Raw genomic sequence first — 12,929 nt, forward strand, 5'->3', positions numbered from 1 at the left:
GCAGAAAATATGGCACATACGCAAAAATTTCAGTTTTATATGTATGAGAGTTCTTATCCTCTTAGCTTAGGGGTCTCAAACCATAATAAAATAAATTCATGCCTCCAAAAACCCGCACATGCCAAATTTGGTTCCATTTGCCTTATTAGTTCTCGAGTTATGAGGAAATTTGCAGTTTATTTGTATGGAAGCCCCACCTCCTAAACAGGGGAGGGGTCATAATTCATCATAGAAAAAATTCTTGCCTTCTGAATCCTCCACATGCCAAATTTGATTCCATTTGCTTGATTAGTTCTAGAGTTATGAAGAAATTTGTATTTCATTTGTATGGGAGCCCCCCCTTTTAGAAGGGGAAGTGGTCTCAGTACACAATGGAAAAAATTCTTACCTCCAAAATCCCTCACATGCCAAATTTGGTTCCTTTTGCTTGATTAGTTTTCGAGTTATGAGGAAATTTGTATATTATTTGTATAGGAGCCCCCCCTCCTATAGAGGGAAGGGATCATAATCCACCATAGAAAAAAATCTTGCCTTCTGAAACCTCCACATGCTAAATTTGATTCCATTTGCTTAATAAGTTCTAGAGTTATGACGAAATTTTTATTTCATTTGTATGGGAGCCCCCTCCCCTTCCCCTTAGAAGGGGAAGCGGTCTCAGTACACCATAGAAAAAAATCCTGCCTTCTGAAACCTCCACATGCTAAATTTGGTTCCATTTGCTTGATTAGTTCTCGAGTTTTGAGGTAATTTGTGTTTCATTTGTATAAGGGCCCTTCCTATTACGCCCTCCTTAAAATTGCTCTCTTAAAATTGCTGGTCATTTTATCTATCCAACGACACATAAATTGTTCAGTTTCATACAGTAGTTCAGAAGTTATTACAATTTGAAATCTTTCATTCAAACGTTACACTTCTATTTTCGTTTTCACAAAGTGCTACCCAGTCCCAGTAAACAAAGACGTAGTCCTACGTCAAAAAAAGTTTTCCATGCGCAGGAAACTTTTTTCAATCAATTTTTATTACCATTTTTTACAGAATTCTTTCTTTTTATTCCTTTTAATAGAATTTCAACACATATTTCAGTGGCCCAACCTTTACAATATTTTTACTTTGACAACATTTTTTATCTCTACGTAAATGCCTATAACTTTATTAATTTTCAAGCAATCGGTTCGTGATTTTCCAAAAATATACCATATTCTTATATCTTTGCAAAAGGTGGCCCAACTACGCCGACATTCCCCTACTATAAAAAGCGCTCTTACGAAAAACAGTTTTTACGAATACCTCTATTGTTACCACTCTAATGTATTTTTAACATACTATTTATCCAAACTAGACATAAAAACGGTTACCAACGCATAAATCATGTTCTATCACAAGCAAGCAGTATATTTACGTTTCTATTCGTTAGTTATAGATTACAGTCACTATCATGAATTAAACTCAGCAAAAAGCTTTGGTGCAAGAATAGCAATGCATTTGACCCTATGATTGACAAAATTGAGCGTTTCATGTGAAAGTTAAGAGCACAACTAACAAACATTTAAACTCAATTTGTGTTAATTGTCCAACTGCTTTTGCTGATTTTCTAGTCAAATAAAGAGTTTTATCACCACAAAAATTTTCTGTAAAGTTTCTTAGCGATCTGGTAAATAATTTATGATTCAAAAGTTATGATTAATAGCATGATTTGATTGATTGGGAAACAGTCGCTGATTTTTTGGAAAAGAGCCAATTGGTTTGCATACTAGGTATGGTGCATGGTGCTCCAGCCTTGTTGATTATTACTGAAGCTATCGACCTGATTTTAGCTTGAAATTACGAACAGAAATGTAAAAATATTATTGAGGGTAGAGACGTTAATATTATCATAGATAAATTTTCTTCACACAATAAATATTTTTACTTTCAACATATCTGGTAGAACTCTTACAAATAAAGCAATCTTTTAATCATTTACAACCAATTTTAAATTATGAATCGACTGCATTTATCATTTGGCACAGTACAGCAATTACATTTTTCAACAGAATAGATTTCAGCTTTGCATTCAAATCTTCCCAGCCAATCGAAGTAGAATCAGCATTCTTGCAATTGTTCGCTGCGATTAATCGTAATGTTGCTCAAATAAAGAAACACACTGCACAATTGAATAATTTACACGCAATTCTGCCTTTTGATATTATATGTTCATTTTCCCACCAAACACTGTGCTGTGCTGATGATTTTTTCTTGTTCGAAAATTTAAGCTATTTTTAATAACGGCCTACCGTTTAACACACATGTAGGTACCGCAGAAGCTAACATCATAATCGTTAATGATGCGTGATAACCATTTAATTCAGTCGATATACCGGGAATCACGTGTTAACAGTTCACTGCGGCCGGTGGGTAATTTTCCGATCAATTAAAACAGTTCAGCTTTGTTTTTAAAGTAGCACTCGGTCGCCTGGTAAGCCGTATCACAGGGGTCAGTCCCCACTGCGTTGCACTTTTTTACCAAAGCGTTAACCTCTTCTTTCGACAGAAACTGGCTTAGCTGTGCTACGATGGCATCCTGCTGGAGGTTACCTTTTGCATCCATGAATCCGGTCTTTTCAAAAAAGCATTTCACTAGACACTAAATTCGAAGAATAAATCTGTTAATTTTAATACCATTTAAGTTTACAATTGTACTGTTACTTTAGCTTGGGCTCCAGATCCCGAAAAATCTCCAGTTTGCAGGGACTTTACTGCGTCTATACTAAGACCGCTGGCCAGAAGGCACTCCAAGGCATATGTTTCTCCATTTTTAATCTTTCCGATGTCATCCAAATTCGGCTGTTGGGGCTAATGATGAAAAAATATATCCAGAAATCAGACCACAAGATTGAAGGTTTTACTCACTAACCTCACCAGACACGTCGCAAAATAGAACAACCATGGCGGCAGCCGTTACGACAACGATCGAATTCATTTCGAATATATCTGAATATAAAACAGATTGTTATAAACTTATCTCACCACCCTAAACAGCAGTTGTAGAATGACGTTCTACAAAGATTACCTTCATCGTTTTATACCTCATCAAACATTCACCAAGCTGTGTAATATAATGCGCGATTTTATAGAAAACGAATAAAATTACACTTATCCCGTTTGCAGTGTAAATTTCCTACAGATACCGTAGCGACTGGAAAAGCATAGATAAAACGGGGGTGAGCGAGACGCTCCATTCTAGGGGGTGGTAAAAGTGCATGGTATTGTTTCTCAGTGCTAACTGAATTGATTCCCACCAGCAGCGACGGCAAAATTACTCACTGTGTCAGGTACACTGGGGAAAAAGTAAAAGTGTACATTGTAACACAGTTTGAGAAAAAGTTACAGTTTGAGTGAAAGTAGGAAATTACTGGTTAGTAGCGCAGATGCACTTTAATGACGCGAAGTAATTAAATATCCATTCTACTAGTTATCAATTATTGTTCAATCAAATCAATCAAAACACTTTGAAATTCTGATTGTGAATAACACTAGAGTAGTACAAGATAGATCAATTCAATGAAATGCAGTTTTTTATAAGATCATATTAGAAAATCAAAAGAAAATTAAAAAGGAAAATATTACCAACTGTTTTATTCATTCCACGAAAACGAAGTAGGTATAATCAGAGAAACTTAAATTGGATTTACAATATGTAACTCATTTACCCCAGCGCACCCAATCTAGTATTAGTCAGATTTGCGTCAGAAGTAAAGATAGCAGCATCGCAAACTGCTACTGTTTCAGAGAGAAAAAAAGATCTGATATACATACATAGTTGAAAGTCCAATGCATCGTAATTTAACTAATAATCCGGACACTGTTATGGCATTTCACGCAAATTGCTGAATTGATTAAATAAAACTTTTTTCGAGTAAACTGAAAATTGATGTAAATATGTGTTTCCTATAACTAAATATGTGATTTCCTATTACTAGTTCATCATTTTGAATTAACCTTGGCTTTTTAAAATATGTGAAAAAAATATATTATATTTTGTTATATGATAGGCAAGGTTAGTCCGTTTTCGCATTGCCTTAATTTACGGTTAGAGTGCACAATCTCACTTCAATATTTTATATACTCTGAACACATTATTAGTGTTATTCTAAAGATTTTGATAGACATGTTTTATGGCGTTAATTTGACATCGGCGACGGAGTGACGACTGTGAGAAACAATCCTTTTCATGACATACGATTGTGCGCTCGTGTTTTACGTATGTAAAGCGGTTGCATGAATCAAAATAGATTACTAATACGTTAATCAGTTTCAATTATTATGGATTTTACGACCCCATCAACAATAATCGATAGCTGATACTTTTTGTTATCCACTATCGCTATTTTGTTATTTGTTATTGGTAGCCAAGAATTCGATTTTTCTCATTGAGATTATATCAATTTGTATGTTTTCATATTGGTGCATCCATTACTAACGACATAAAGGTAGTCATCGGAGACAAAAATGCACAGGTAGGACGGAAGAGTTCTTACGTCCCGTTATTGGTAGAGAAAGCTTCCATCCTACCACAAACAACAATGCCCTGAGGTTAATGAACTTCACCGCGGCCAGAGGAATTACTATTTTTAATACCTATTCTGCACGATGGAACATTCAGAAGCACACATGGAAACACCCGAATGGCAAGACGTGCTGTCAGATCGACCAAGTTCCACTTGATGACTGGCACTTTTCTGATGTCACAGACGTCCGATCCAACCGGGGACCAAACGTCGACTCGGACCACTATCTCGTAGTAAGAAAGATTCGCACCCTGTTGTCCAATGTATTCAAATCGAAACCAACGAGGAAGATATAACTGAACATTCGGCGGGAATCAGCGGACGGAGTTTCTACATAGTACTCTCGAAAGACTGGTAAGCGGATCGGTAAACAACTTGGAGAGAACCTGAACGAACAGTGAAGGAACAACGACTTGACTTGACTTAGGTGGCTTGCTGTCCTAAGACAAAGCCTGTTGAACAAAGTTTCTCCATGTAACTCGGTTGAGGGCTAGCGCTCTCCAATTCCTCCGACACCGAGTACTCTCCGCCAGATCTCGCTCCACCTGGTCTAACCATCTTGCTCGATGCGCTCCTGGTCGTCTTGTTCCTACCGAATTTGCAGGGTAGTTGTCCGGCATTCTTGCAACATACCCTGCCCATCGTATCCGTCCAGCTTTAGCCACCTTCTGGATACTGGGTTTGCCATAGAGCTGTGCGAGTTCATGGTTCATCCTTCTCCTCCATACTCCGTTTTCCTGTACGCCGCCAAAGATCGTTCTTAGCACTCGTCGTTCGAAAACTCCGAACGCTCGCAGGTCCTACTCGAGCATTGTCTATGTTTCATGCCCGTAGAGAACAACCGGTCTAATAAGCGTCTTGTACAGGGTGCACTTTGTACGGGGACTTAGTCTGCTCGACCGCAATTGCTTGTGGAGCCCATAGTAAGCAAGACTTCCGCTGATAATACGCCTCCGAATCTCACGGCTGGTATCATTGTCCGCTGTTACCAGTGAGTCAAGGTAGACAAATTCATCGACTACCTCAAACTCATCGCCATCGATCAATATACTACTGCCAAGCGATGTCGTTCGGCCTCGGTATTGCAGGCCAGCATGTACTTTGTTTAAGACGTATTTACCTTTAACCCAATCCTTTCTGCTTCGCGCTTTAATCTGGTGTACTGTTCAGCCACCGCCACAGATGTTCTGCCGATAATATCCATGTCATCGGCAAAGCAGACGAATTGACTAGATTTGTTGAATATCGTGCACCGCGTGTTGATATCCGCTCGGTTCATAACACCTTGTAGCGCTATGTTGAACAGCAGGCATGAAAGACCATCACCTTGACGAAGCCTTGACGATGTGATTCGAATGAACTTGACAATCCACCCGAAATCCGAACACAGCACTGTGTACCATCCATCGTAGATTTAATCAGTTTGATGAGCTGTTCTCGTCCATGATTTTCCATAGCTCTTTCCGGTCGATGGTATCATATGCGGCTTTGAAGTCAACGAATAACCCTTTTGGAAGATTTGCCGCAGTGTAAAAATTTGATCCGTTGTAGACCGACCTTCGACGAAGCCGGCTTGATAAGTTCCCACAAATCTATTCGCAATTGGTGATAGACGGCGGAAAATGATTTGGGACAGCACTTTATAGGCGGCATTGAGAACGGTGATCGCTCGATAGTCCTCACAGTCCTTGTCGCCCTTTTTATAGATCGGGCAGATAACCCCATCTTTCCACTCCTCCGGTAGCTGTTCCGTATCCCAAATTCTAACAATTAGTCGGTGTAGACAAACGGCCAGCTTTTCTGGTCCCATTTTAATAAGCTCCGCTCCGATACCATCTTTTCCAGCTGACTTGTTGTTCTTTAGCTGCATGATGGCCTCCTTAACTTCGCCTATCGTTGGGCTGGCATCTCTTCCCCGTTTGTTGCATCGTCTAAATCGCTTTCCTCGCCGCCATGGCTCTCCGCCTGGGCGCCACTCAGGTGTTCGTCGAAGTGTTGCTTCCACCTATCGGTCACCTCGCGATCGTCCGTTAGAATACTGCCAGTCTTATCCCGACACATTTCGGCTCGCGGCACAAAGCCTTTGCGGGATCCGTTCAGTTTCTGGTAGAACTTTCGCGTTTCCTGAGAACGATGCAGCTGCTCCAACTCTGCATATTCCTGCTCTTCCAGGTAGCGCTTTTTCTCCCGAAAGATTTGGTTTCGCTGCATCTTTTTCTGTTTGTGTCTTTCCACGTTCTGTCGTGTGGTACTGCGCATCTTGGCCGCCCGCGCAGCGTTCTCCTCATCCATCACCCTCCTACATTCATCGTCAAACCAATCGTTCCGCTGATTCCGAGCCACATGCCCGATGGAGCTCTCCGCTACACTGCTGTTGGCTATTTTGATAGTGTTCCAACAGTCCTCGCGAGGGGCTTCGTCCAGCTCGTCCTCTTCCGGCAGTGCAGCTTCGAGTGAATGCGCGTAGTTTGCGGTGACGTCTGGCTGCTTCAGCCGCGCGAGATCTAACCGAGGCTGGCGTCGGTACCGAATGTTGTTCACAACGGAGAGTCTTGGGCGCATGTTAACCATCACTAGGTAGTGGTCCGAGTCAACGTTAGCGCTTCGATAGGATCTGACGTCGATAATGTCTGAGAAGTGACGACTGTCGATCGAAACGTGGTCGATCTGTGATTCTGTCTGATTTGGTGACCTCCAGGTGTACTTATGATGGATTCTGTGCTGGAAAAAGGTACTACGTACGGCCATATTCTTGGAGGCGGCAAAGTCGATAAGTCTTAGGCCCATTTCATTGGTCCGTTGGTGTGCACTGAACTTTCTAATCACCGGTTTTTATTCCTCCTCCTGGCCGACCTGAGCGTTGAAATCCCCGATGACGATCTCGATATCATGTTTCGGGCAGCGGTCGTATTCACTCTCCAACTGCGCGTAGAACTCATCCTTGTCGTCATCGGTACTTCTGAGGTGAGGGTTGTGCACGTTGATGATGCTTATATTGAAGAATCGGCCCTTGATTCTCAACCTGCACATTCGAGGATTGATTGGGCACCATCCAATCACCCGTTTCCGCATCTCGCCCATCACTATGAAAGCTGTACCCAGCTCGTGTGTGTTGCCGCAGCTCTGGTAGATGGTATGTCCATCTCTGAACGTACGTACCGTTGAGCTCTTCCAGCACACCTCCTGCAGCGCTACGACGTCGAACCTGCGGCTCTTCAATACGTCGGAGAGCACTTGAGTGCTCTCTTGGAAGTTGAGAGATCGGCACGTCCCGAGTTTCCAATCCATAGTCCTTTTTCGTCGCGTGGGTCTATTCTGATTGTTCCAGTAAGAATTTATTTGTTCTTCGTTCCGTGCTTTAGTATTTTTGGTGGTGACGGCTTGCAAAGCCTGCTACACCACCCCCTGTTTCGCCGGAGGGCCAACGAAGCTCGAAAGAGCCCTCCTTTTCTATCAGCATACGACCTTGGCTTCCACCGGGGTTGGTTACCTGATCTCCACCAAAGTTGCTCGTATCCCGGCTGGTACCACGAGAAGGTAGGAATAGGAGTTGCTGAATAAGAGGCTATGAACCACTGTAGGGTCTATTTTATGCCTACACGTTCACAAGGCACCGTCGGTACGCATTATTCAGCCGTTTACCAGCCAGCGAAAAAAGATTTACGACAGCGTTTCGAGAATGGTGATCGATCAGTAATTCTCACAGTCCCATTTATCACCCTTCCGATCGGGCAAATAACCCCATCTTTCCACTCTTCCGGTTCTGTTCTGTCTCTCAATTCCCAACAATTAGCCGGCATAGACAAGTGGCCAGCTTTTCTGGTCCCATTTTAATAAGCTTCGCTCCGATGCCGTCTTTCCCAGCCAATTTATTGAGTTTAGCTGCATGATGGCCTCCTTAACTTCGCTTATCGTTGGGACTGACATTTCTTCTCTGTTTGTCGCATCGTCAAAATTGCGGCATAAAGTGTTTCATTCACTTACTGGTAGAACTCGTTCCCATTTCCTGAGAACGATGCAGCCTCTCCAACTCCGCATACTCCTGCTTCTCTGCTGTTGGAAGATTTGGTTCCACTGTAACATCTTCTGTTTGTGTCTTTCTATGATCTGACGTTTCATCGCCATTCATCGTCAAACCAATCCACAGTGGTCTGGAAACGAAAAAGTGCGAACTTAAGCAATTGGGTAAAAAATGTGCAATTTTTCAAGGGTGATGTCTTCAGAGAAGTTTATCAATAAAATATAGCTCACCTTTCTGCACCATTAGGGTGCCCATGATTTCACCTGGGGTTTGGGTGATACAAACTTTTGCATTGACGTAGGACTATGTCTTATGGCAAGATTTGGTTAGATAGAGTGTCATTCCAAAAAATCGAAAAATGCGAGCGGCACGAAAAAATGATACGTTTTGAGCACTAATAACTTAGCGGTTTCTTGATCGATTTTAAATATTTTTGCATAAATCGGTCGTAAAATGTTCTAGGTACGCATTCACACTAGAGTGTTTTAAAATAGCACTATGTCAGAAAATACGGGGCTCACCCCTCTAATGATACCTTATAGTGTCACAACAAAACTTTTATATGGCGTCAACATAGATTGACGCGATTTAGGGGTCGCACATTTGAGTTTTATGAAAAAATAACATCTTTTAGGAGTAAATTCAAAAAATATCTTTGGAAATGTTAAAGGTGAAACACACAAACAAACTTAACTATATTTTTCACAACCATTGAGATTTGATCAGAATCACCAAAAGTTATGGTGACATGTTTGGAGTCATATTTGGTTACAAGGATTTTATTGAATCAGGTAAAATTTTGAAAATTTCGCAATTTAATTTAATTATACGTCAAAACAGGGTATCCGACAGTGTCTCAGAGCAACGTAGCTATACTGTGTAGATGGGAAATTGTATGACGAACAACTTTGCCAAAGAAAGTTTGGACGTATGTTCAAATCTCGCTGAGACATTTACGATTTTATGAAGGCGGAACAAAACACATTTTTGTGATTTTCAAATTTTTGCAGTTTTATGTGAAAGAGATAAATGGCGAAACTTGAACTATTTATTCTAAACGTCACCTACGTTTTTGATAAGAGGAAATATGCACCTTCCACAGAATTTGACACCATTTGTGTTCAAGAATCACTTTTAAAAAGGGCGTATTCATTTTATTAGGTACTATGTTAGAAAAATCGTATTTTGGATACAAGGTTTGCTCCAAAATGATATCTAAAGGCGTGAGTTGTAGAAAATTGATTTTTAAACATGAAAAATAAATACTGTGGAAGATGGATAGCCAATTCTGTGAAAGATGCTTTCGAATAAGGAACTGTAACTGCACATTGGTGTATTATTATTTTACACTCGCTTCCGGTGATTGGATCGTTACAAAATAAAACGAAATGAGCAAAAAAGCGTATAGAATCAAAATTTGACATAAAAACAGTGATTACTTCAAATATTTCAATCGACCATGTCCCCTTAACAAACGACTACATCTTGTTTGATTGAAGATTTTTTGACTAAATTTCATGTTTATTTCTTGTAATTTTTACAGTTTGAGTGTTATGCAAATTAAGCTTCAATATTGAACAATTAAACTTGCTTATACTAAAACGTAAACAGTTAAATGTTCTGTAGCTGCTGCTTCTTTCACGGAATGTTAAATACAAACGCTAATTAACCCAGCAACTATTCGTTTGAGTAATTATCTGAACCTCTTCCTTGGTTGCAGACCAACTTTTTGCTTGAATAACTACAAACAGATTTCTTGAATTGTGAGATTTACCGAACTAATTTTCAGAACTCATGAAAAAGGCATGACTCATGAATTTTTTGCCAAATTAGATTTCCTCACTAGAAAAGCTTCTCAAAAAGAAGAGATGATTTGAACAAATAACAAAAATTAGAGACCGGAGTCATGGTTCACATGGATTGTCTCCATATTTTATGACACGTATTTAATGATATGGATATATCGTAACCCATTCATGTAGCAAAACACATATGTACGGCAAAAACACTCCTAATACGACAAAAACGCTTGACAGGAGATACAACAATGTTCACATACATAATTGGAAAAAAGTTACAGGATACTCATCAACTGGTTAACACAACAAAATGCAACTGAATAAATAACTGATTGCTTAAACGAGGTCGGATGTATCGTGATAATGTCAACAAATTTTCAATTTAGTTTCAATAAATAGTAATGACGTTTAATTCAAAATTGAAAAACGTTACATTCACTCAACGCTAGCATTTTCTTTTTCTTTTTTGTTGGAATCACAGATAACTATTTCCTCACTAAACTAGTCCAGCCTTTGTTTTATAGAAGCATTCGTAAGCCTTGAACGCAGTGTCGCAGGCGTTGGCCCCCTTCTGGTTGCACTTCTTCAGAGTAGATTCAACCTTGCTCTTGTCGTGGTCCACCGATAGCTTTTCAACCACAACCTTCTCCTGGATGTCGCCCTGCGCATTCATGAAGCCAGCCTTCTCCAGGACACACTTCGAGAAGCATTTGGTTTTGTCGTCGGCACCGGCGAAATCACCCTTCTTCAGCTTACCCACAGCTTCCGGGGCGGCTCCGCTGGATTTGACACATTCAGCAGCGTAACCTTCGGCCTTTTTCTGCTGATCGATTGTCAGGCCCTGTGGTTGAAAATAAATTACGTTTCGCACATATACTTAACAATTAATATAAATAAATCTTACCCAAGCTCCAACAGCCAGAGCTACTACGGCGATAGCGACGAACACTTTCATTTTGCGTTGAGTGAGAAAATTTGGAGGATAGATTGAACACTAGAAGCTTTGAATGCTCTGTACCGAATGATGACTTCTAGGCGCCCAAGTGGTCTTTATATAAGAACAATCTCTCATCAGTGCTCTGTTTCTAGATATCCTTCCACCAGCGGACATTTTCCGTTCGATAACCTACTCAAGGAATGTTAGTTTTTCTAGCTTCTCAGCATTTATCTCGCTGACAGCGATTTCCTGGTTTTCATAATTATTCCAGAGAAAAAGCAATGCAGTTCGACCACTCACGCATCACGACATTTCAATAATCGTTTTGCATCAATGCTCCAGCTCGGAGCCCACCGAGGTGCCACCGCCTGCGACAATAGATGGGGCCGGCAAACACGAGAAACTGTGCTAAACTGCAAACAAACCGCAAAATGACCTTGAACTTGTCTACTGACTACTAGCTAGCACTCTGTATTTACCTCTAATGGCAATCCGGGCATGCAACACTGTTCTAGCCCGGTCAGCTGTTCAGAACTTGTGGTTAACCGCAGCTTAACTTGCAGTTGCACGGGAAGTTCAAGAGCATGAATTAGTATATTAGGGTGTGTGCACCCTCTAATGGCTTAATGGAAAGTTTTGTCGCCAAAGAATAAAATTTAAAGAAAGAGAAAGTTGTACCCTAATTGAAACAATTACTTATGCAATAGTAACGAATGGCGAGATTCACTTTCACCGAAGGCACAATTACGGTTGATTCCCTACGAGAATAAAGCGTTAAATGGGGGATACATAAGCCATTAATCGAAGCGTCACACTTTCTTTCAACAAATATGCCCTTAGAGCAGATAATTGGAGTTTTCGTCTGGGGTCGAATAATATAACAATTAGGTCAAGAGCAGTAAACAATGCTAATGGCGGTCACGGTCATCTATAAGGTAATAATATTGAACATTTTAATAACGAGTGATTATCCGTAAAAACCGTTGGACTGCTTCGGTTCGAGTTTTACTAAAAGGTTGGCTGTGTCACTAAAAAACAACTAGGTATTCGTCGATAAATAATAATTAACTGCTTTTAAAATTCTAATGGAAACAAATCTTTAGTTGTAATGTCTCTTAATAAACTTGAATTTTTTTACAAGTGATTTCACATGCGACTATCAACGAATCAAATAATTGCAAGGTGGTGATAATCATAAACAACATGCTGTATAATGCATTTAAAAAGGATTATATCCAAACAGAAGTTCATATTTCCAAAATATATGCTACGTAGCTTTCAGTAATATGAACTGACTAGATTTTTTTCTGGATGAATGCGAGGCATCATGAATGTGGTTTTTACGTCAAATTGATTCTGTACTGCATAACAAATTTATTTGGAGGTAACTAAATACAAAGTTACATAAATAAATAAATTAATGTGGGGCATTTTCCGGGATGCTTGATCATCCGGGACAAATCATTCCAATACCCGAGACTGCCCCGCAAAATGCTGGACGTCTGATCAGACAAGAGTATTACTTTTCTAAAGACACAGCATTATATACGTTTTTCTGTTACACCAAACAATATTTATAGTTTGAAGATAATTTTCTTAACCAGATTTACCCGCATTTTGATACA

At 40.1% G+C, this 12,929-nt stretch overlaps 1 protein-coding gene across 1 annotated transcript; it reads right to left on the bottom strand.

Annotated features, from left to right (window-relative positions):
• Window positions 1-1,025: 1,025 nt before the first annotated feature.
• On the bottom strand, window positions 1,026-11,573 carry LOC128735706 (uncharacterized). Its single transcript, XM_053830191.1, has 6 exons — window positions 11,272-11,573; window positions 10,865-11,208; window positions 8,532-8,719; window positions 2,894-2,970; window positions 2,686-2,832; window positions 1,026-2,623 (listed from the first exon to the last, which is right to left on the bottom strand). Exons 1-6 carry the CDS (start codon window positions 11,320-11,322, stop codon window positions 2,411-2,413), a joined length of 1,020 nt encoding a protein of 339 aa, XP_053686166.1. The 5' UTR covers window positions 11,323-11,573; the 3' UTR covers window positions 1,026-2,410.
• Window positions 11,574-12,929: the final 1,356 nt, after the last annotated feature.

Source organism: Sabethes cyaneus, chromosome 2 (genome assembly GCF_943734655.1).
Source record: "Sabethes cyaneus chromosome 2, idSabCyanKW18_F2, whole genome shotgun sequence".
NCBI classification, from domain to species: domain Eukaryota; kingdom Metazoa; phylum Arthropoda; class Insecta; order Diptera; family Culicidae; genus Sabethes; species Sabethes cyaneus.

Bases quoted from the DNA above. Each gene is read 5' to 3' on its own strand.
- LOC128735706 (XM_053830191.1), bottom strand. From the start codon at position 11,322: ATGAAAGTGTTCGTCGCTATCGCCGTAGTAGCTCTGGCTGTTGGAGCT. The intron at 8,720-10,864 runs GTGAGGAAATAG...CAATTGCTTAAG, and splicing joins ACAAAGGCTGGACTAGTTTA to TTCGCACTTTTTCGTTTCCA. The intron at 2,971-8,531 runs GTAAGTGAATGA...TTTTATATTCAG, and splicing joins AATGGGAACGAGTTCTACCA to ATATATTCGAAATGAATTCG.